Source organism: Ammospiza nelsoni, chromosome 10 (assembly GCF_027579445.1).
Source record: "Ammospiza nelsoni isolate bAmmNel1 chromosome 10, bAmmNel1.pri, whole genome shotgun sequence".
In the NCBI taxonomy this organism is placed as follows: domain Eukaryota; kingdom Metazoa; phylum Chordata; class Aves; order Passeriformes; family Passerellidae; genus Ammospiza; species Ammospiza nelsoni.
The window spans coordinates 16,729,309-16,753,546 of record NC_080642.1 but is presented as its reverse complement, the minus strand read 5'-3'; the positions used below and the strand labels follow the sequence as shown (position 1 = coordinate 16,753,546).

Sequence of the window (24,238 nt, the reverse complement as noted above, 5' to 3'; positions counted from 1 at the left end):
TGAATATTCCAGGAAAGGCCCTCTCTTCCAATCACAGGGGAGGGACACTGCTGAGGTGGAAGGGAAATACAGCACAGAGCCCTCAGATATTCCCTGTTTAGCAGCACCTCCTGCACAGGCTGGTTCTACACTATTTCTCATTTGGCACAGGTACCTTGTCATTTGGAGCTACATTTCCAAAGGAACAAGATGCCAAACAGCTCCAGAGGCTGCAGTGCTGGAGCTACGAGGCTGGAGTACAATACAGATACAACAGCAAAGCACCAAAGATTGATGAGCCTCAGCTTTTCCCCATTTTTGCATTATTCTTGACTGCATTCTTCCAGTCTCCTGGATAGCTGTGCCATCTGTGAGCTGTAGCTGAAATGAGCCTGGCCCAGGCAGTTGAGACAAGTGACTCTTTGTAGCTCATTGCTACAGTGATGGTACAGCTGGAGCCAATTTCATTAACTAGCAATCAGAGGGGAAAATACAAGCAATGAGCCATTTTCTTTGCAGAAAACAAAGATATCAGATGCTAGCTCTTGAATGTGAGTGGCCATACAAGAAGTGAGAGAAAGAAAATACCCAGAGGAACGTGCGCAATGACTTTAACCAGAAAGTTTCATGCAAATGTACCTCCAGGGCCTGTTTCTCCTTGGCATGAGACATGTCCAGGGGTGCAGCCCTGAATCCCATGGATCAGAGTGCTGAGGAAGGGAAACCTCAAGTAGGTCACACACAGGGAGAGCAGAGCTCCATGGCAGCAGACATGGGAGAGGGAGCTGTGCCACTGCCCATCCAGCTCTTGGAGGAATCATTAATTTCCTCAGCTCCCTCCCCATCTGTGTGCTCAAGAGCACCTGTGGATAGGTTTTGGACCTGAGCTGGTGGCTTTTTCCAACTTAATTCCTGTTTAAAATATTATTGACAGCCTCGTATCTCCAGCTTAGCTTAACAGATAACCAGAGGAGCTGGGGTTTTGAAAGCTTTCTTGAGGACAAAGCCTGCCCTTGTGCAGTTTCACTGCTGTTGAGTTAGTCTGCATTAGTGTCATTTAAATTTTGCCCAGGGTCTTTAATAAGAATTCAAATATAACTGCTGGGGGTTTAAAATATGTGTTTTGAAAATTGGAGCCATCCAAACTATGCAGGACAGCACATCTCTTGTGTTTATTTTTATTCCTGATCTAGACTCTGCATCAGCTGTCTTCATGGTTTGGTAGTGTGAAGTACTGGAAGCCTACCAATGCATATATATATATATAAAACTTCCTTTTTGGTTTGCAGCAGTAGAAGGACAGATTCTTTTTCACTTTGAGTCACTAAAAAGTCACTGTGCAGGCTAATTTAAGACAAATGTGAACACATGATATCTGAACAACGGATGTGAGGCTGTGTTTGAAGGAAGTATGCTAAAAAGCCCTGCATCCTTAGAGGTCTTGGGTAGGAGACAGTGCTGGCAACCACTTGCAGAAAGGATTCTGTTACTGCCGTGGTATTTTGGGCTCCAGGGTGCAACATGTAGAATGTGCTCTGCTCAGACAGTCATGGAAGGAGCCCCTCCACCATGGCAGCTCACATCTGACTTTGCATTGTTGGTAATGATCACACAGCAGAGAGAAAAAGAAGAAAAAGGAGGATGGCCCTGCATATGCAGACCATGACGGTCTGAGACTGCATTCTCCAAGGTTGTAACCAGGAGTTATAAATTGCTATATTGCCTATTTTCACCTCTCATCTAATTGAAGAAACAGTGTACACAGCTTTGCAGATGGCCCATTTATTTTGCTGAACTACCAAGGCCTCAAGGATGCTGTTTAGAACTAACTGGGTACAAGCACAACAAAGGCCAGGGGAAATTTGCACTTGAAAAAAATCAATTGTCAGGTATGGATGAACATCTTTTTTGCAAGGCCACAGCACCTCCCTTCTGAATTAATGAATCTTTTGCCACACAGGCAGAAAAAATATAAGACACACTTACTCACAAACTGCCAGGAATGTTGCAGAAGTTTACAGAATTTCACAGAGCACAGTCCTCACTCAGGCTGCTGTTTGGACATCAGCACTGGATGCTGAGTGGGCCGTAGGAGGAAGGAATGGGTATGTGCAGGTGCAGCCCCTGGAGGCCTTTTCAGACACATTCACCTGAAGGTATCCTGTGCCCTTTGCAAGGGGCTCAGCCTCTCAGGAGAATTCCAGTGGGCAGCTCTATCTGAGCCTATGCCTACCCACCCTGTGTGTTGTGGGAGGCAAGAAACCCTCTGAAACCAAAGGCATCCTGCCCCAGCCTCCCCTCTGCATCCCAGACACACCTGCTCTGCTGCAGCCAGGGGCAGGTGGGGCCAGTGCCAGAGCTCGGCACTGAGGGCCAGAATAGGCTGGGAGACCTGACTGTGCTGTGCCAAGAGAGACCAGAGTCACCATCCCCAGAGCACAGCAACTGATTGGAAAGGGGAGTATTGTTTCCTTCCTTTCACACAGAGTGGGCTGAGATACAGAAACATGTTGGATGTTGTCTTTGATTACAGGCTGGGCGTTATACACAGAAATAGCTGCTGATTTCAAAATTTTAGGAAGTGTTGATTACATTGTGCCAAAGGAATAAAGAATCCCTAGTGACACCAGAAGTGTATTATAATTTTTTTACCTCTTGATTTCTGTTCTTTTACTTGGAAGGTTTCTGTTCTCTCACTTGAGATGACCGAGGACACATTATGGGCCAGGGGATGTGAAGGATGAGCAGCCTAATGACCCACAAAAACCAATCCTGATGTGAATATTCTTTATCCAGATTTCTCTCATAATCACAAATGGACCAGAAAAGACAAATAGAATCAATTTACCAACCAAAGAAGGGCTAAAACAATAATAAATTCAATTACAGTAGGACTTACCTTGTACAATATAGGTGTAGTATATAGGTGTTGTATTTGCAGGGATACCCGTGGCAGGGAGGAATGATGAATCTGACTCCATGCTCTCAGAAGGCTCATTTATTATTTTATGATACTATATTATATTAAAGAATACTATACTAAAAAATACAGAAAGGATACTTATAGAATGCTAAAAAGATAATAGTGAAAACTTGTGACTCTTTCCATTGAGCTTGGCACCGATTGGCCAAAGAGTGAAAACAACTCACAGCAGAATCCAATGAAACAATCACTTGTGGGTAAACAATCTCCAAACACATTCCACATGAGCACAACACAGGAGAAGCAAATGAGATAAAATTTTTTTTTTCCTTTTCCTCTGAGGCTTCTCAGCTTCCCAGGAGAAAAATCCTGGGCAAAGGGATTTTTTCAGAGAATGTGAATGCCGCATATAGGTACTAATGTGAGTTTTGGATAACTTACCTGAATTGCATCTCCAAATATTTTTGATAGTTGCTAATCTTTGCTACTAAAATCACTGTATCGCTTATTTAGGTGTCATACAATGAGAAAAAGAAAAGATACTAAAGCACTAGAAGAGAGGATACTAAAGTTCTTACTGTAATTGCAAATCACACCAGTGACTCAAGTTTTATAAACCTTAAAATGAGTTTAATTTCTGTTTAATATAAATTAATTTACACATGGCAGGCAGTCAGCATACCTATACAATTGTTAGATGACATGGTGTAAATTCCCCTCAGATACTGCTGGCTGGCTGAGCTGTGGGGCAAATCTGTGGGCCCAGGACCACCTCGTGCCCTGCAGCAGGCAGGGGTGCTCCTTGGAATCCCAGCAGGGAGAGAAAACAGGAGATGGGCCATCTGTTGTGCTGGCCAACAGGTGTGTGCTTGAACAAATATTTGATATTGTGCAGGAAATACACAGGGGTTTGTGTACATGTTTCTGTGCTAAACTTGTCCTCTGCACACAGCCCTGGGAATACAGCAGGGCACAGACTTCTGTCAGTTCTCTTACCCTGGGCCTGGCTCTGACCAGGCTTTGGCTCACGAGGCAGCTTTTGAGAAGAGACCTGGTTTATTATCTGTGTGTTTGCTGGTGGTGTGGGACAGAAAGGCTGTGGGTAGTTTAGAAGAGGCTGTGGGAGGGCAGAGACAGCACAGGGCTGGTGGGAGGGCTGTGATTGCCAAAATTGCAGCAGTTCTGTAGCCTGGTGTGGGGCTTTGGCCCAGATTTTGCTGTGCCTGCTGAACACACTCAGCAGTGGAGGGCTGAGGATCAGAGACAGAGCCACAAGGACAGCGCCTTAGAACCACCACACCAAGAGCAAAACCCTCCCTGCCAGACAGGCACAGAGCCCTGGCTCAATGCACAGTGCCCTGCAGCAGACAGCAGCAATGAGGTGGTGGCACAGGGCTTCAGCATCCACTGCCTCTGCCAGTTTGGCTGATGGAGGGCAGAAGTTCCTCTTTATCAAGGGGAGAGGGCTTTTCCCCAAACAGTTCCTCATTCTGTTCCCTCAGGACTCTCAAACCACTCAAACCTCTCACTCTACAAATAATTATTAAAAAAATAAACCTAGGAAATGAGATAACTCAGCCAAGCACCAAACCCCATTAATTCATTGCACCTAACACCAATCACTGTGTTCCTGTTAGCATCCCTCTGCTGTCCTTCCCTCTCAGACAGGCTGGGTGGCTGCAGACACAGCCTGGATGATGGCAGCCACATGCAGGGAGCTTCACCCCTGCTTCTTGTCAGGCCTCTGGCGGGAGCTCCTGGCTCGGTGGCAGTGGAATGGAAAGTGCTGCTTCTCCCCACACACCTCCTGTCCCTGGCTGAGGGTGGCTATCGACTCCACCATTCCTGCTCCGCTAATGGCAGGTTTAAGAACCCCTTGGCAAGGAACCTGCTCCGTTCTTGTCGCTGTCCCGGCTCCCTGCCCTCCGAGGTTGGCACCCGCTGATCCCGGCCGTGCCGGACAGTGTCCGGCCGGGCTCAGCAGCGGCAGGCGGGACGGGGACCTGCCGTGAGCCGCCGTCGTGCGGGCGATGCCGCGGCCCCGGGATGCTCCTCGGCATCGCTCGGAATTCCCGGCACAGCCGCAGCTGCGGGGAGCGCGCTGCTCCTGCGGAGAACAGCCGGGCCCGCGGGGGAACCGGCACCGGCACCGCACCGCCCGGGGCCGCTCCGAGCGCCGCCGGCGCGTCCCTGATTGCGGCCACCGGCTGCCACCGAGTGCTACGGGCTGTCACCGGGTGTCACCGCCGCGGGCGAGGGCAGCGGGGCCGGGCCTGGCCGGGCCGCCGCCCCCCGGGCCGGCAGCGGGCGGCGCGGCGGGACCGGCGGCAGCGACAGGATGGTGAGCGGGGCGGCGGGGCGGGCCGGGCCGGACAGACACACGGACAGACAGACAGACAGATCCTGGCAGGGACCGACAGATAGACAGGTAGCTCCTGCTGGGGACAGGTAGCTCCGGTCGTGCACAAACAGCTGCGGCTGGGGACAGACAGGCAGCCCCTGCTGGGGACGGACGGACAGACAGACGGGCAGCCTCTGCCGCGGACGGACAGCCAGACGGACGGGCAGCCCCTGCCAGGGACGGATAGACAGACGGGCAACCCCTGCCGGGGACGGACGAACGGACAGACAGACGGGCAGCCCCTGCCGCTGGCCCCCAGCCCGAGAGCCGGGCCTGAGCGCCGTGCCGGGCAGGCTGCGGGGCACTCGGGCACGCCGAGCGGGGCTGCTGCTCTCTGTTTCCCGGGCCGCGCTCCCGGCGCTGCCCCGGTCCCAGCGGGGCTGGCGGTGCGGACGCGGCAGCCGCAGCCGTGCCGGGATGCTGTGCTCGGGCCGGGATGCTGTGCCCAGGGCAGGATGCTGTGCCGGTGCCGGGATGCTGTGCCCAGGGCAGGATTTGTGCCCGGGCCGGGATGCTGTGCCGGTGCCGGGATGATGTGCCCGGGCCGCCCTCCCAGCTCCGGCCGCAGCCGCACACGGCACCCCCGGCCGGCCCGGCCCCGGCCCTTCCCTGCAAAGCACCGCTGAGTGCTGCTCTCCCGGGCTGGATGCTTGTGGGAGACGCTGAGGGAAACGCTGCGCTGTTTACTGAGAGACATAATGGCTGTCCAACATTATTACCTTCTCTTTAGGCCGTCATGCATTATTACTTCTTCTCTTGCAATATAAAATTAGCAGACGAATCTGAAATACAAAGAGACGGTGTGTTGGGGCAGCGTTTGAAAAACCAGTACATCTTTTCCATGTTCATATATTTGCTTTTGCAGTATGGATTTATAAACACGTGCCTGAAGTCTTTGGTGGTTGAAAAGTATGGAGAAGAAACATGGGAAAAATTAAGGTAATGTGTTCCCAATAAATGTAGTGCATTGAAAGAAGTGCTCAGGAATTCAGCAGCAGGGGTTGTAATTTCTTATTGGTAAATGGTAGCTGATGTGTATCTCAAGTAATAATTAGGAGTAACTAAAAGGGCAAAAGCAAGAGTTTCTTGCCTTGTAACACTTCATCCTCTGATACTAATTTGTCCCAATTAATTTGTCATATCAGATAATTAAAGATGACATTTAGTCTTATAGACAATTTTGCAATAGCCTTGCTGGCTCACATGATAATATTGAGAAGTAATTACACTGAAAAGATGTCGTCCTTAATATAAAGTCAGTTTAATTCCAGTACTCAGAAAAGCAACTAAATCATAGAATCATAGATTGTCTGGTTACAATCCCCCTGCCATGAGCAGGGAACCTGCCACTAGACCAGATTGCTCAAAGTCCCATTTAATCTGGCCTTGTTATGATCTCTGGTTTTTGTCTTGTTTTTATGAGCTATATGGTACTTCCAAAATACATAAATGATACTTAGATGCCATATAATCCATCCATGATATATTATCATCCATTGAAGCCAATATAAAAAAATCAGCAGGTTTGGGGAGCCCCAAGAGCTTGATATTGTGGCCACATTGAACAACAAACCAGCAGACAAACTAAGACTCCACTTGCTCTAGCACCCCACAGTATGATATCCTAATCCTTGAAAGAGTTTACTGTAATACCATAAAGTGAAATAGCAGAAATGGTGAAGTGGACACCACCATTCAACCATGTTTAAGCAATTTAATTAATTTAAAGCACTTTAATATTAAACTTACATCATTAAGTGAAGTGTATTCCAATACAACGCTTGAGGGAGTTGAGGAGTGCATTCACAGCAAACAGTCCTTGAGAAATGCCAGCTGGGTCACCCAAGCATATTGTATTTACAGCACTGCTGAGACAGGAATATTGTCTTCTCTGTTGTAGGCTGCAGGCTGGAGTCCAGGATTCTTTCTTGACTTTTGAGGTTTACAAAGATGAGATCACAATGCAGCTTGTCGACAAAGCCTGCAAAGTATTAGGTATGTGTTAGCATGCCTCAAAAATGGATCAGCCTGGGTCAGCCCTGAGACTGCAGCCCAGCTTTTGTCTCCTGTGCCCTTGGGAATGCCTTCCCTATGTTGCAAATTTTCTGCCTTCAGTCTTAATCCACCTCACAGCATTGCAAGAACTTCCAAACCTTTCTTATTCCTTAAGGTACCTTTATTTTGCCAGGTGTCCCTGCTGACATTGTTCTGAGGGAGTTTGGAAAGTATTTCTTTGAATTCTGCAAGCGCTCGGGCTACGACCACATGCTGAGGACCCTGGGTGGAAATCTCTATGAGTTCATAGAGAACCTGGATGCACTGCACAGCTACCTGTCCCTTTCTTACCAGGCAAGTCTGATAGCAACTGCTGAGCAGGTATGGATGGATGGACTCTGCCAGAATCCTTAACACAAGGAACAGCATCTCATAGGTGTGAATAAATAATCACCAAAGCATGTTCTCTTCTGCTATGTTCTGAAACAGATTACTCCAAATGTTAGGATAATTTCTAAAAATGATTGGGTTTGACTAGTCCTCAACATTAGGTATTATTTACTACATTGGCTCTAATGCATAGCAGATTTTTCTTCACAGGTGAGAATATTTAATTTTCTGGGTTTTAGCTTATTTATATTACAGTTTATGTTATAAAGGCATGAGATGCTTTTTTACAAGTTGAATTCATCAGTCTACTTTCTGAAAAAGTAGACTTTTCCAGAAAAAAAGATATTGAGGTTTTGGTTTTGTTTTTTTCCTCAGGAGATGAATGCACCATCTTTTAGAGTAGAAAAGAATGAAGATGGGTCAATGCATTTACATTACTATTCAGACAGAAGAGGTCTGTGCCATATTGTGCCAGGTAATGAGACTTAATGCAGAGTACAGATCTGTGCAATATACATGCAGGGTAATCATATATTTGCAGCTGCACTCAGAGTTCAGTATCTTTTTTCAGATGAGGCCTGGCCATGGAGTTGAAGCCTGGTAGAGTTCAGTGTCCAGACTCTGAACTCATTATTTCCCTACTGCCTGATCCCTCCTAGCTCCCAATAAATTCCATCAAAATTTGATGAAATTTTGGGTATGACAACTCAGGCCATAAATGTCCATTTTTGCTATAGAATTCCCTCCCTGGAAGAAGAATTCAAGTTCGTGGTGTGTATTGTGCCTGTTTATTAATTCTCTGTGACTTGTGCTTTTTAAATTCCCGTGAAGTAGAAATTCTAGCTGAGTTGAAGATATTCATCCACCCTGTAGTACATCCAATCTGTGAAACTCCTACTGAACCCTGCTCCAAACGGAATCTTTTACCAGCATCTCCAGAGGTGTGCTTGTGCAAGCATTAGAGAGCTATAGGTCTGTAAGAGATGACCATATTCCTTTCTTTCATAAATGATGCTGAATTTAGAAGTTCAAAACATCCCCCTTTGTCAAAACTTATTTGATATTGAAAGCACAGAATTATTTGGAATTTCAGACAGAGCTTTTGATGTCATTTTGATGTCCAGTATTTTGCCTAATACGTGACCAGAAATGAGAGAACGGATTGTGCATCTGCATGAAAGAAATTTCCTTCCTTTCAAAATACAGTATTCTTCAATGACTGAAATAGCTTGTATAGCAGAATCTCTTTAGACTCCCTGCACTCTTTGGGTTGATGGAAATTCATATTATTGCTCTATGGCTACTTGAACACATTCTTCAGCTATCCTGCTGAGCTGCTCCTGGTGAAAACCAGCATTTGTCCTCAGCCAAGGCAAAAGCAGCAGCAACTTTGAAGCTGACCTCCTGTGAGCATATTCTCATCATGGCAGCTGCAGCAAGGACGACACGCGTTGCTTTCTTCTTCCAGAGTTCTTTGGGAAAGTGACTTCTGAAACAGTGAAATTCCACTGGGGGCCCTCTAAAAGGGGAATTGAAAAGGTTTTGTTCTTGGCAATACCTTGTCTTTTGTTTCCCCTTCAGGAATCATCGGTGCAGCAGCCCTGGATTTTTTTAACATTGAGATTTCAATGAAAATAGTCAATCAAACAGAAGAAGAAGAAAGAACTGGGAAAAAGGAACATATTGTTTTTCTTGTCACTCAAAACCCTCTATTTGCGTGCAAGGAAAGAAATGAATTTTCTTCCTCATCTCAATGTCTTGTTGACTCTGAAAAGCAAATTGAGAACCAACTGAATAAAGAGGTATTTTAATATTCATTATCACCATGTTGCTAAAATATATTTAAAATAAAAACACCCCTGAATTTCCCTTTGGATTTATTTCAACAGGACCTTGAAAAAGCCAAGAATGCGAATGGAGACAGAGGAAACTCTGTTTGTCCTGTTAAGAAAAGTCACTGGAAAACATTGAGAGGAATAATCACATTAGGAAAAGGTGAGAGATCATTCAGAGGGAGCTCATCATCATTTCTGAGTCTCTTCAGCTAGAAAGTCAGTAAGCCTCCCTATCCCCACCCACCCGTCCATTTTGAAGTTACCATTTATATTTCCTCTGCAACTTTTCAAAATGTTTCTGGTTAAGTTTCTTTCAGTTTGACATTGATGCTCAAAGAAAAATTGCAGATAATAAGCATGCTTAGTAATGACAGATACTTAAATGGGATATGACCTGTCACTTTTGTCTCTTAAACAGGGCTTTCATCTGAAAAGTGTTCTCCTGTAAAATGCCATTGTGTGGTGAATTTGATTCTTCATTCTCTTGTCACTTGGTTTAAGATGCTGAATTTAAAAGTGTGTTTTTTAACTTGGTAGATACTACTCCTTTCCAAAATTGTCAACTGTAGTAAATTTTGAAAGCCAAATTACATCCTCCACTACCAACAGTCTACTGCTAATCTCTAAATCTCTGTTCTTGCCTCTATATATTAGATGTTTTTGTCTGTTTATAAAATGGAAGGAATTTTCCAGTTAGGATCTTTTGATTCCCCAAAAGGAATGAGAATCTAGCTCAGCATTGCCAAGATGTCTTCATTCTGGGATGAGTGAAAAATTGAACCTGGTATCACCTGGTGCAGTGTCGCATGCATTACAAGGGCAGATATACTAAGTAAGACATTAATATATATTCAAAATAAAATTTTAGACTAGCATTATTGTTAAAAATATATATATAATTCTTTAGCTATGAGTTATCAAGAGCCAGACTGTGATAAAATTAAAAATCCACACTGACTTCTCCTGAAGCAGTAATAGGTCTAAAAGCTAGGTTCTAAGTTTGCAATATTTTGCACCAATCTCCTGAGTGACTTGAACATTTGTTCTCAGCAGAACTTACTGGAGTATCTATCATAGCCACCTTCAGGGGGAAAGAGATCACTGGAAGTAATCATCATTTTGATTCTGGTGGGTTACTGGGAATCCAAGTTTACACCATGAAGATCAATGGTTTTGGGTGCTTCACTCAAAAGATGAGCTGTTTTGATATTTTACCCATTGTATTCCTTTTACAAAAGTATCTGCTAGTAAGCACAAACTGTTCTGTAGATTTGTGACCATTTTGTAAAAAATCTCAGGGTAAGTAAAATAGAAATCCAACAGTAATTCTGCCTCTGTGCTATGGACATTGTACATATGGTTTATTGTACAGGAGACTAAAACTCATGTCACACTGTTTTTTTTTTTTTCTCTTAGTGCTCCTTAGTAGCTGGAAAAGTGTATTAAATCCACTCCTGTGCACGTTTTTGTGGGATTGGCCTGTGTTATATTGCTATGGCACCTGCAGATTCATAGAGAAGTAACATCTACAGTTGTTCATTATTCTTATTTTTTTCAACATAATTTCATGCATCTAGTGCTCTTTGGTGTTTGTGTGCTTAAGTTTTAAACACTCAGCCAACTCAGATTAGTTGCTGATCAGCTGTGGATTGCACTGCAGAGCATTTAGCACAGATGGGGGCACATTTCTGGGCCCACACACTGTTTGCTTTGTCTTCCCTCACTATGATATAGGGTCCTATCTCACTGAGTGATAAAATCATGCTGATTGGTTTTATGAAGTGCAGCCTGATTTAAAAATGACACATTTATCTCACCACAGGTAAGCTCCTGAGAGGATTTGATCCTGTTTATCCCAAGAGCCTCTGGATTGACACAAAAACATTTTGCAATGGACTTCCTTTTCATATGGTTTTTGACAAAGAGGTAGGACAAGCGTGTGGGCAGGGCCCTTGGTTTGCATAAACCTCAGAGTAATTTCCCTTTGTTTTGGCTGTGCTACAGTTCCCTGCTGCATGTGCTCTGTGTGCAGTGCACACTCACTCACAGGATTTGCAGAAATACTCTGTACAGAGACATGCTCTCTATCAGTGCAGATAGGAATCTCCTTTGAATTCATTGAGTTTCCATAACTGAAACACCTGCAGATATGCCAGCAAGGTATATTGCAGCAGTCTCTCTGTTACCAAACAGTGAGCAGAATTTTTTGAGGTTTCTGGTCACCTTCCTGTCTTTGCACATACCAGAGCCATGTCCCATCCTTTAAACTGGATTTACATTTACAGTTTCCCTCTCTCCTCCCAGTTACTGATCTATCCCAAGGCTGGAGAGCTTTGCTGGCAGCTCCATGTGCTGCCTGAGCCTGCCCCTACCTGCTTCTGGGAAAGCCCAGCCACCTACTGCACCAGGCAGCCCCTCAGGGACCCCAAATTCTCTGTCCCTTCTGGGGCAGGGTTCAGTCTCCTCTGCTGGGCACACACCCTCTGCAGCCCCCTGGCAGGGCTGTCCCTGGCTGCTCCCCTGGGCTCCCACCAAGGCACAGGTACTCCTGCTCCGAACCGGTGGGGAGAACATTGGCTGAGACAGGAGCAAAGAAAGGAGAAGCTGAGGGTGGGACAGCAGAAGAACACTGAATGCATTGCCCTCAAGGAACATGTTTTGGCATTGTGCTGATTGAGATACCAGAATGTATAATCTGCTTCATGCCACTGCCCACATCAGCCAAAATACAGAGTCTTAAACCTTTAACCTTAAACCTAAAACCTTAAGCCTAAACCTTTCTTTTATTGGCCTAAAAAGAAGGCCAGTATACATAATTTAATATACTAGTGTGCAAAGAATAAAAGTCATACATCCATTAATGTTAGCCAGGTCAGAGCTTCAATAACCAATGACAAGCAGACAAGAACGTTTCTGCAGAATTTAAGAGCTCATGTATGGTCAGCAAATAAAGGAAAATTACTAAACCTTTATACTTCATGAAGAGAAAGTAACCCATGGCATCTATTAGAAAATTAATATTTGCCAAGGCATTATATGCCACAGTTATTTTCATTTTGGAATACAAGACACTCCAGTATCTCAAACTTTCTCCTGCAAATTCTCAAATTTTGTCCTGTAAGGCTGTTTGTGAGGCCTGCATAAATGCAAGCAGAGATAGTAGCAAGTTAAAAGCTAGTTTTGGGTTTTTTTTCACAATTGACAGGAAGGAGAATTTTAATATCAGCATTCCTTTCTTGGGGCTTTGCCTTGCTATGAAGGGCATGCATTCAGGGCTGGGTAGCACTATGCTGACAAGGTAGGAACTTTGCTCAGAAATAAGCCATGTGCTCCAGGAAGGCTAAGTGTGTGGAAATGTATGAACAATTGCTTGGTCTGAACCCAAAGGGACAGGAATTTTAACATTGGTCCATGTTTTCTTTTTAAGCTCAAAGTGAAGCAAGCTGGGGTGAGCATTCAAAAGATTGTACCTGGCCTTCAGACCATGGGCATCTCCTTGGATCAGTATTTCAGGATCGTTCACCCAGAAGTGCCCTTCACCATCTCCAGCATTCAGAAATTCATCAACAGCCAATTTGTGTTCCAGACTAGAAGAGAGATGATGCCTGAGTCATGGAGAGAGCGGCCAATGCTAGAGCTGAGAGGTACTTCAGTGTTTGCAATGGCCTAAGTGCTGATATCGAATCAGGAATCAGGCTGAGGTGCACTCCTGACCTCTCTCCACTCCTATAAATAGTCTTTGGCCAGTGAGGAGATTAGATGGTTCTGTTTAGAGGAGCAGTAGATGCTTGTGCACAAATTCTGCTATCACCTCACCAGATTTTGAAGGCTTTCACTCAGAAGCAACTACTCTGCTCCTATTTGAAAGGCTTAGAAATATGGTGATTTTCTGATGCTGCAAAACCCACATGTGGATACATGGCTTGTTCTTAATTTATGCCTTTGAGGGGAGTTATTTGCTACTGGCTGGGTTTCCAATGTGATTAAAAATAGATTAGTTCTCTGTGCTTTTATTTTTTGTAGCACATTTTCAGGCTCTGTCTTCACACACCCCCAAAAAGCCACGTCAGAGAGTTTACCAGTTAAAATTACCTCAGCAAAAACATTATTGTATTTGCTTTATTTTTACTGAGAGGACTGAATATGGGATGATCCTCTGCTTGGTGTAATTAACTATAATGGCATTTGGTTTAATTGCTCTATGAATTCAGTTTTTCTTTTCTGAACTATGTAATATGACCTAATTTTCTCTTGTCTCCTCTCACCTTTATGTAATGAGTGTCAAATCTTGTTTTCCTGGGATTCAGAAAAAGATTAAGGGTTTAGGGACAACCTTGAAAAAAGTAACACTACCAAAATTTTAATTGTACAATTGTACTTTCTCTTATGCTCTAGGGGTTAATTCACACGTACTTTTGATGTTTCAGTCCTCTTAGTTTTAAAGCTGTTCATCCAATAGCCCTGGGGATGAGGTGAGGGAGAAAGAAAGAAATAGGAATTCCTAGATTGCTATTTAGAAAACAATGATACTTATGAAGTAAGATAACAACAATAATAACAGTCAGAATCAGAATCAAATTCCAACCAAAACCCAAAAAAATCCAGATTCCCCACCAAAAACAAAAATCCCTTTTACCTTTCAGTCCTTTTTGTTACTGCTTATTTAGATTATGATAGTAACTGAGAGCTCCAATTTCCTGGGAGGAAAGTGCCATTGACTTTACTGGGACACAAACTATGCACTGTGAAATTAAACTTCAAATGTTTTGCTTAATCACTGTGAGTCTCAGTTCCCCTGTGCCTGATTCTGACAGTCTGGTTTGGGAACAGCCTGAGAATAGGAGGAGGGGAAGGGAAAATAGGGAGAGGAGCAGAAAAGAGAGGGGAGATATTGTGAGCACTGGAGTTCCTCAAGAGGAGGAGGGACTTGAATCCTAGCTGTACTCTGCCTGCAACAGCTGAGGGAATGGCTGCTTTCTGGGTTCCAAAACTTTGTTATTGACTCCTCTGAACAAGTTCACCTCGAATTCCTAGGAAATAAATTCCTGTGATCACCCAGATGCTACAGAAACCCCCTGACCTTAGAACTCATCCCTAGCACTGACACCAGTAATGCAGAGCCCCCTGTGAGAGGCCCCCCTGCAGCAAAGCCTTGCCCACGCTGTGTCCCCAGGGCAGATGATGTGGATGGAGCCCCTGCAGTGCATGCTGTACCTGTGCTCGCCCCTGCTGCAAAGCCTTGCCCACGCTGTGTCCCCAGGGCAGATGATGTGGATGGAGCCCCTGCAGTGCATGCTGTACCTGTGCTCGCCCCTGCTGCGCTCCCTGCACGAGCTGGAGGAGCGGCAGATGCACATCGCCGACATCGCGCCCCACGACGTCACCAGGGACCTGATCCTCCTCAACCAGCAGCGGCTGGCGGAGATGGAGCTCTCCAGCCAGCTGGAGAGGAAGAAGGAGGAGCTGAGGATCCTCTCGAAGCACCTGGAGGAGGAGAAGAAGAAGACTGAAGCGCTGCTCTACGCCATGCTGCCCCAGCACGTGGCCAACCAGCTGAAAGAGGGCAAGAGAGTTGAGGCAGGTGAATGAACAGGGTGCATTTGGGATGTGAGATTTGTGCATGGGGATGGGGATAGAGACACTGGGGTGCTGGCACAGCCCCTTTGCCACTGCCCTGGAGTCCATTTCTGCTTGGTGACATCCATGGGTAGGGAGATGGTCACAGACCCTTAATTTCACTGCTAATAAAAATTAGGCTGTTCTTTCAAAGAAAGCTTTGGAAGCTGTTTGCCAAAATTGTTTCTTAGGTGGTGAAAGGTGGTAGTGCCGTCCATTCAGTGAACAAAATTCAGTAATCTGAGATTTTGGTTTTAACATGGGTATACAGGAAAACGAGGGCTCAGAAGTGAAGGGAGTAAAGAAGGAGGTCTTTGCTAGAAAATTCTCTTAGTACCTTTATGCTATTTATAAATGTAGAATCATGATGATTCCCATTGTTATTAAGGGCAGCAATAATATGCTTAAATTCCCTTTAGTAAGCACATATATGAAATTAAGGATAATGAGTTAAGTGTTTCCTGTATGGGGTGCATTCACATGTTTGGGTTGAGATGTGCAATTATCCCTGTATTGATACACTGACACCTCTCCTTCATCACAGCACCCATGTATGATTATTACAACTGAGAGGCCATAGAATGATCTTTTCAAGCAAGCCTCAAACAGATCCTGTGATTGTGCAGCCATTACAAACACCACTGCTCTTTGTGCCCACAGGAGAGTTCAAGGAGTGCACGATATTGTTCAGTGATGTGGTGACCTTCACCAACATTTGTGCCCAGTGTGAGCCTATTCAGATAGTTCTCATGTTAAATTCAATGTACCTGAGGTTTGACAGACTCACCACAGTGCATGATGTATACAAGGTAGGTACTGATCAAAAAAAGCTGCAGAAAGTTTTGCTGATTTTTTTTTCTGTTGTTTGTTTGTTTTGGTTTTGAATGTACTTAAATCCTCTTCACCACAGCATGATTGTTGGTTAAACTATAAAATATTACCTATTTGTAGTGGCCACACAAACTGAAAAACAGGGAAAAGTGAACATTATTGGACAGGAACTCAACTTCTATCATGGCCTAAGGTCTCTTTCTACAATCCTAATACCAGAATGGCTCTTCTTTTATATATATCTCTCTCCCTCCTTTCTCAAATGCCTATCCAAGATGAATAATTTGCCTAGTTCTTTCATTTGTACCTCTTCTAAATAGGTCACTTTGTCATTGTCCCTTTTGGTGGGAAATAGCATTATGGACAGTACCCAGACAATGGGTAGATTTCTGTTTCATGGAGATCTTCAGCAATGGTATCCTCTCCTGCTAACCCCCTCAGAGCATCAATTGGACCCAGACTGTAGATGTGGTCTCCAAACTGTGCTGGAAAGATCAGAGCCCTGGCTGGCCTGCAATAATGGTGTTATCAACAATTCCAGAGGTACCAGATTTGATGTGCTGAAGAACAGTTCCTGAGTTTCTGTCTGTCCTCAGCTCACTAAATATTTAGGAAGGCAGAAATAGTAAAGGGTGAAATCCAAATCTCATTTATTCTTTGCTCAGGCAAGGCTTGCAGTTCATCCCACAATAAATTGTACTGGGAAATCAGAAGCATTTCTTCCTTGGCAAGGAATCTGTATTCAATAATTGAAGAATCCAGGACATGGCCCACAGATTTCAGGATGAATTAGCATCATATTCTATCTAAATCATCCATCATAAGTAAATGATCTGTCACTATAATAATCTCCTTTTGAAGCCTGTATATAACTCCTATTAATACTGAAGGAAGTTACTGGGGTACAGAGATCAAGGATGAGATTATTGCAGGGAATTGGGAAAGCAATGAAATAGTGACATTGATCAAACAAACTTGGCCCAAGCTTATAAACATCTGAAGTTATGAATAAGTCTTGTTAAATTAAATCTTCTACTATGGCTGAAAAATAATTAGGGTGTCTATTTGCATTAGTAGCTTTTTACAGTTGTTTTTAATTTGTTACAGAAAATTACTGGCATCACTGTGGGTTTGGCTGGCTGATAGAAGGCATGGACAGGAACACATGCTTTGGGATTGAAATGTGGGACTGTTTTAAGTCATTGTGTTAATGAACAAACCCAAATATTAAATTATGTTTCCACTCTCCCATTGGTGTTAATTTTTAAGAAAGCCAATTAGTCTAATCTAAAAGATTTCTTTTTTACTGATGATAAATGGGCCAGTGAAACCTCATAAGAGCAGTTTAAAAAATGTCATTACCATGTAACAGGCTTTTACAGTGGAACATTTAAGAACTCTCTTTTTCAAACAGGTCCTAGCAAAATTTCTGTCACAGGAACAAAATCCAAAGTATTTCTCAGGTACTTTAGCATTAATTTCAAGGAGACTGGGTGCCTGAAGGAGGACAAACCCTTCAGCATTTGTCTCTGAGGCTGCAGCTGTTGTGGAAAAACAGCTGGTTGTAGGGAAGGATGCTCCCAAATAATTTAGTTCACACTCTGTTCTGTGATATCCTTGAGGCTGGAGGTTCCTTAATTTTGTGTGAACCCCTTAATCATAATCAACAATGAATGGGCTCCCTTATTGTATTGTGACTTTTTAAAAATAAATCTCTCTCAAACAAGAAATATGCTTTTAGCACCAATTGTGAATCAGAGCTAATTAACAGCCCTCATCTATCAGGTAACCTCTGGCTCAGGATGCTGTGCCTCAGGCCAGGCCTTTGCATATACCCAGGGTAGGAGGAAGGCAAACAGCCTGGCACTTGCACAGCAGCCCTTTCTCCTTAGGCTCTCTCCCACTGATACCCAAAGTGGGTCAAGTGAGCAGGCACAGAATGCCATGGAATTTTTAGTGTGAAGTGAAGGAAAGGATCTCCATCTCAAGGAAACTCACGTGTGCTAAAGCTTTTCAGTGACTGGAAGCATCTTTTAAGAGAAAGGAGGAGTTGGTGCAGATGAGAAGAGCAGAACACTAACCTGAGTGAGATGCACCTGGCATGCTCATGTGCTTGTCCCTCTCAATTAAAGGTGGAGACAATTGGAGATGCCTACATGGTGGTGGGGGGAGTCCCTGTGCCTGTGCCCACGCACGCAGAGAGAGTTGCTAATTTTGCCTTGGGCATGATAATGGCAGCCAAAGGAGTGCAGAATCCAGTTTCTGGAAATCCTATCCAAGTAAGTCAACACAAAGGTGCATGTATGTCTGTCTGTCTGCTTCTTGTGCTGAGCTTCTGGTTAATGTACTGCAGCAGCAGCTCAAAGAGCTGCTTCTGACTCCTCTTTGGCTTGGGGCAAGGCCCATGGGGGCACATTTCCATGAGGAGCCTCGCCCTGTGGATGTTTGATATCATACTGGCGTCCAGTGTCGTGTTGAGATGAACTTTTCGGTGGCTGCATAGCATTAACAAAGATGTTAAATAACAAGTGACATTTTTGGGGGGTGTTTTATCTTTGTAAAGATTCGAGTTGGGATCCATACAGGTCCTGTCCTGGCAGGGGTGGTTGGAGAAAAGATGCCTCGTTACTGCCTGTTTGGAGACACGGTGAACATCGCCTCCCGCATGGAGAGCCACGGTGTGCCCAGCAAGATCCACCTGAGCTCCAGTGCCTACCAGTGAGTGACCCTGAGGGAAACCTCACCTGCTCAAAGCCAGGCTCAAATCCACTGCCTTGGCACTGCCCCTTTCAGTGGAGATGGTGCCTGGTCACTCATTTGAGCAGGTTGTAAAGGGAAGTCACTGCTTGTAAAGAATCTTATGATTTTCCTAATTACTCTAAATGTACTTACATATAGGAGCAGAGGTTTGAGAGTCTCCATGCCAGACAGCAAAATATTAAAAAAAATCCAAACTGTTGTCTTACATATCACAAGAGTTCTATTATCATTATATTGCAAGGATTCCATACCACCAGAGTTTTGTGCCTCCTCAATGTTTTCTGTAAGCAGTTCCTCTAAGCACTGACTCTTCTTGGTCCTTACAGTAGTCATCTGACTCTAGATCCCACCAATCCACTCTTTTATACCGCTTGTTCTTATTGGCTACAGGTGTGGCCTGTTAAGATCAGGCCTGCTCCTAATCTTTAGTAATTGGTCCAGCTGCAACTCATTTGGGGATAAGATTGCATTCTACACCACCTTCATTTACTCATACTGTATCCCCCTACAGATAACTTATTTGGAAACACTGATAAATTAATGTAGGTGCTAGAAAGACAGTCAGAAAATCTAGAACATTTAATAACAAAAGGTTTAAAATCTCTCTGATTGAGCACCACAATTTGTAGTGAAACAGTTTCATTTACACTTACTAAGGATTAACTGCATAAACAGCTGTCCTCTTCATGCTGTGATTTACTTTCCAGAAACTCGTGTTTGTAAAAAATTAACACTACATTTCCAAGAACTTTATGTATGCATAAAATCTATATGCAAGAGTGGAAGCAAAGACAAACTACAAAGGAAGGAATACAACAACATTGTCTGGGCACACAGGAATGATGTTGGGAAAATGAGAACTCAGCTGGCATTGAAATAGGAAACAAAGTTCAAAGGCAGTCAGAGGAGCTCTGCAATGTTAGAATATAAATAGAAACATGGACCTGCTGTGGCAGGTGATTTAGAGACAGTGCCCTGAAGAAAGGCTGAGTTACTCAAGGCCTCTCTTGCTTTGGCCTTCACTGACAAGATCTTTGATGTCCCTGCACCAAGAGTGAGGGTTCAAGGAGCAGGTGAACTATGAGTACTGGAACAGGATCAGAGCAGGGATCTTTTGAGAGATCTCAACCTACAGAAGTGCACAGGAGCAGAAGGGATCTGAGGTAATGACAGCTGGGTGGTGGCACTGCTGGCTGTCAGCTCCGGCAGGCCTTGACTGTCAGCACGGGAGCAGCTGAGGAAAGCTGCAGCTGTAGGGAAAATGGCAAGGGGGACATGGTGAAACAGCAGGCTGATCAGCCTCATGTCAGTCCCAGAGAAAATCAAATGGCCATTTCTGGATACATGAAAAAGGCAATTGGGAATAACAAGTCTGGATGTAAAATAAATGAGTCAATCATGCTTGACAGACCTGATTGCCTTCTCTGATGGAATGACTGGGGATAATTCTGTCTAGCTGATATTGGCTGCCTCAGTTCTTCATTGCTATTCACTGGTAAATAAGAACCCTCCAGCCTACTGAAGTATTTGACTATGTAAATCCATTAGCTTTTGATCAGGCTGTATGTGTAATGCTATGAAAGCACAGCAGGCTTGAATAAACAGTTGAAACAAATCCTCAGTTGTTCACAAATTGAGACTCTTTCCCCCAGACTGTTGTGATTTGATCACTCAGCTCTTTGAAAACATCAGTGTCATTTTTACTTGTCTTGAATTTTCATGTGTCATTTTGCTTCTGATACTTTAGGTGCCTAAAATACAAGAATTTTGAGATTACTGAAAGAGGAGAAATAGAAGTAAAAGGCAAAGGGAAAATGCACACATACTTCCTCATTAGAAATAAATCTGCAACTGAGAATGAGATTATGGGAAGGCCAATGAAAGATTTAGATTCTGGCCATGAATCTGTTCAGTCCATTCCAGAAGGCAAGATTGAAACTATACCAAGTTCTCATCAGCCAGGTAGAGTCAACTCAACACATATTTTCCTCCTTTAACAAATGAATAAAAATACAATCCAATTAAATGTCCTTTTGCATTATTCTTTCAGCTACTCAGGCTCAGCAAAAGAAGGACCAGACTCCAGCTATTGCAATGAAGTATGTTGATGGCCCCACAGATGCACAGAACAGCCTAAAGAGAAGGAATCAGATGAAAGCTGGAGATTTAACAGGTAGTTATTTAGTTACCATCTCACAAAGACCACAGAACTAGGAAATAACTGAGGCTTAATCTTTCAAGTTCTTCATATTCATCTTCTAAATAACAATAGTTTTGTCAAGCCAGAAATTCATGCTAACATACACACATTACCCTTCTGCACAATCTTTAGGACCAGACAAGTTCCACCTTTGGAGCAATCCCAGGTGTTGGTTTGCACTGGTGAGAGAGAAGCTGACAGAGCTGCCAAACCCCAGAGCCCTTCTGGGAGTGCAAATAGAATGGATAAACATTAGACAGCTCTTCACAGGGACAGACCCATGGACTGTCCATGTACACAGCTTTTCCTAGGAAAGATGTAGTTATGGGGGAGCCTTGCCAGCTCAAGAGAGACCTCAGTCCTGCCTGCTGCAGGAGTCAGAAGGATTTATTGGCATGCTCATGTTCTGTGACCAAAGTTCATTCTCCTTTGAAGTAGCTGATACTGAGATAACAGATTTGATGCCATAACAACCTAATCTAAGGCAGCAAGTCTTGTAGTTCTATTTATGTGCTTTGTGGATTTTAAACAGACTAAATATGTTGTCCCTAATTACTAGAAAATATTTTACTGCCTTCCCTCCCACCTGCTTAGATGTGGTGGTTAATCTGGTATGTGGTGTGCTGACAAACAGAAACCTCTCTGGTCCTTAAAAACTCACAGTGCAGGAGTGTTTCCTTTCAGGCAAAACTTGTGATTCCAAAAGTGATGGGAGTCTCCATGGCAACCAGCATGCAGATGATGGTCCTCGTCCTCCAAACCAGGGAAGAGTCAGACCTGCTGCTGAAGAGCCACAGAATAGAAATGTTCGCTCCAATTTTTGCACTTTACTCTAAGTTTCTTATTTTTACATTAAACAGAGAAATTTTATTATGATTTTGTGCATTTTGCTGTTATGGGACTGATTTTGTATATGAGTACGACAGGATTTTGTAAAAAAACAAAAAAAGAAAAAAGACATTTCATCACAGTTTTCAGTAAAAATAAAACGGTGGAGGAAATTTTTTTAATCCACCTACATGGGCCATATAATATTCCCAGTCAAGAAAGAAACCCTTGCAGGATGCTTTGAAGATGCATTTTCAGCCTGTGTCACATCTTTGAATATCCTTGTGTAAAAATCATGTGTTGGTATCTGATGCAGCAACCGAGAAAGAGGTGACTCATCCAGCTAGAAATATTCCTACTCAAATGAGCACTTGCCATAAAAGAAACATTCCCTGAAGTGACCATCTGTCTTGACTCCAGCACAGCCAACAACTTCCCCATGTAAGGTTAGCAGCATTCCTCCTATGTTTTAACTGCAATAACAGCTTAATTTCTTGACTAATCTTTGGTTGGGTCAAGGCATTGTGAAGTAGAAGTGCAGAATAGATCTAAAACAACCTGTATTTTTGCATCCTGAAGAGAGAATAACATGTACTTGATAGCAGCCAACAGTAGAAAAGAGCACTTGTGATCTCTGAACCAGCCATACACACTGTGCATAGAAGGACATGGAAATGGTGGAGTTACAAAGCATCAGATTTGTCACAACACTGAAGGACTGTTCAAGGCCTACAACCTATCTGAGACCTTCAAATGAGTTTCAAGTTTATTTCTCAATTTTTCACCCCAGCTAGACAAAAATAGCAAATCCCGAAACAATCAGGACTGCAGAAGGAGTCTGTCAATGCTGGAATTAATGTTGCTAGCATCATTGAAAACAACAGCATAAGAGATCAGCATTACCTGGTATCAGAGGCCGCTCACCTGAAATACTTCCATGCTGATATATTCTTAGATTAGGCCTGATCAGAAATGGGAGAGAAAAATTGAATCTCATTTGTCAGGGATTTCAGAGAGAGGAGCAAAAATACAATGGATATAAAGGTTGTAGACAATTTGATGCATCATAAATTGTGCTCTCACTCCTATAAATGGAGCTTGGACTAGGTGGGTGACTTTGACAGAAGATGTGCCCTGCACACTGATTTATTACCTTTGGCTGTGGATTCATCGACTAAGGATGCAGGCATGAGACCAATGTGAACTCTGGGCAGGAACTCACTGGAGAAGGTGATAAAGTTACTTCTCCCTGACAGTCTGGAGCATCACATTTCCACCTCTGTGTCTGCAGCAGGAGCAAGGCTCTTTAAACACCAGGCAGAGAGCAAAGACTGATGAAAGGCATCTCCTCCTCTTTACAGTATAGCCAGATGAAATTTCACCTGGTTAGGTTTTTTTTCCAAATCTCTGAGACAAGAGCTGGGCAGCTCAGTCTGCAGGAACAATTAGTGCAATTATTCCAGCAGAGGAGGATGCACAGAGTGAAACCATTAGTGCTGTTCTCCACTAAAGAGGTTTTCCAGGGGTTTGCCAGGTGTGGTCCCATGCAATGAGCACCTGTTGGCTTTTGGAGCACCTCACAAGCACATGCTCTGGCTTAGCTTCCTCCAGAAGAGATCCATTGCACACTCGCTTTGCTCAAACCTGCCCTTCTTGCTCTGAACAATCTATGGGTGTTTAATGTTGGAATGCTTTAATTGCCAGTAAGTGCTCATGGTTAGTTACTTCATGCTGTCCCATGGTAAAATGGTGTGCTCAGTGGTTTCTCTGTGGCATCTGCTACAATCTGGTCCTCCTGGAGCTGGGTCAAATCTGCACAACTGCTTCTAAACATTAATGTGCCTGTGCATCATCATGTGTTCTTAAATCTGTAGGCACTTCTAAAGACTGCAAAAACATAATTCAAAAATAAATCCTTTCATTAATATACCAACTACCACTTGTCAGTGATTACTTTGATTCCTGTCCCTCTTTTCCCTTCCACCTTTTCTATTCTCCTTTTCCTCTAGGCCTACAAAAGTGCTCAGTCTTTGTGTCAGTCACATATCTACAGGGAATTGACACAAAAAGGGTGGAAGAAAGAAATTGCCACCGCTGCTTCATGGAAACTGAGGCTTAGATAAATTAAAAGTTGAGACTTTTGAAAGCTATCTAAAACATATGGATTCCCAAATCCCATTAAATCTAGTGTTAAAACCTTAACTGTAAAAATTTGAGTACCTTAAAGGTCCAGGGGCCAGATTTTTCAAAGACTTTTGTTACTTTCCTGAGGGAAACCAACTGGATTCAGGTGCTTAATTGAACACATATGCAGTGTTTAATTCCCACAAATGATGCTTTCCTTAAAACATTTATAAAACCTTCCCTGTAAAGCCTTCTAAAATGGGCTGTTCAGTAAACTTTCCAAACTGGACCCTCGTTTGCATTCATTCATTACTTCTGACATTACAATGCAACTCTGTATGCATCCAAGCTGAACA

The 24,238-nt window shown here is 43.7% G+C and overlaps 1 protein-coding gene across 1 annotated transcript; it reads left to right on the top strand.

Annotated features, from left to right (window-relative positions):
• The first annotated feature begins 4,932 nt into the window (after window positions 1-4,932).
• Window positions 4,933-23,641, top strand: LOC132077312 (guanylate cyclase soluble subunit beta-2-like). Its single transcript, XM_059478876.1, is given in 18 exon segments — window positions 4,933-5,036; window positions 5,038-5,131; window positions 5,133-5,243; window positions 6,169-6,242; window positions 7,204-7,298; window positions 7,492-7,652; window positions 8,064-8,163; window positions 9,270-9,490; window positions 9,578-9,683; window positions 11,346-11,449; window positions 12,951-13,167; window positions 14,784-15,104; window positions 15,800-15,948; window positions 18,103-18,249; window positions 18,534-18,688; window positions 20,478-20,692; window positions 20,781-20,903; window positions 21,615-23,641. Coding segments are annotated over 18 exon segments (2,649 nt in total). The 3' UTR covers window positions 21,767-23,641.
• Window positions 23,642-24,238: the final 597 nt, after the last annotated feature.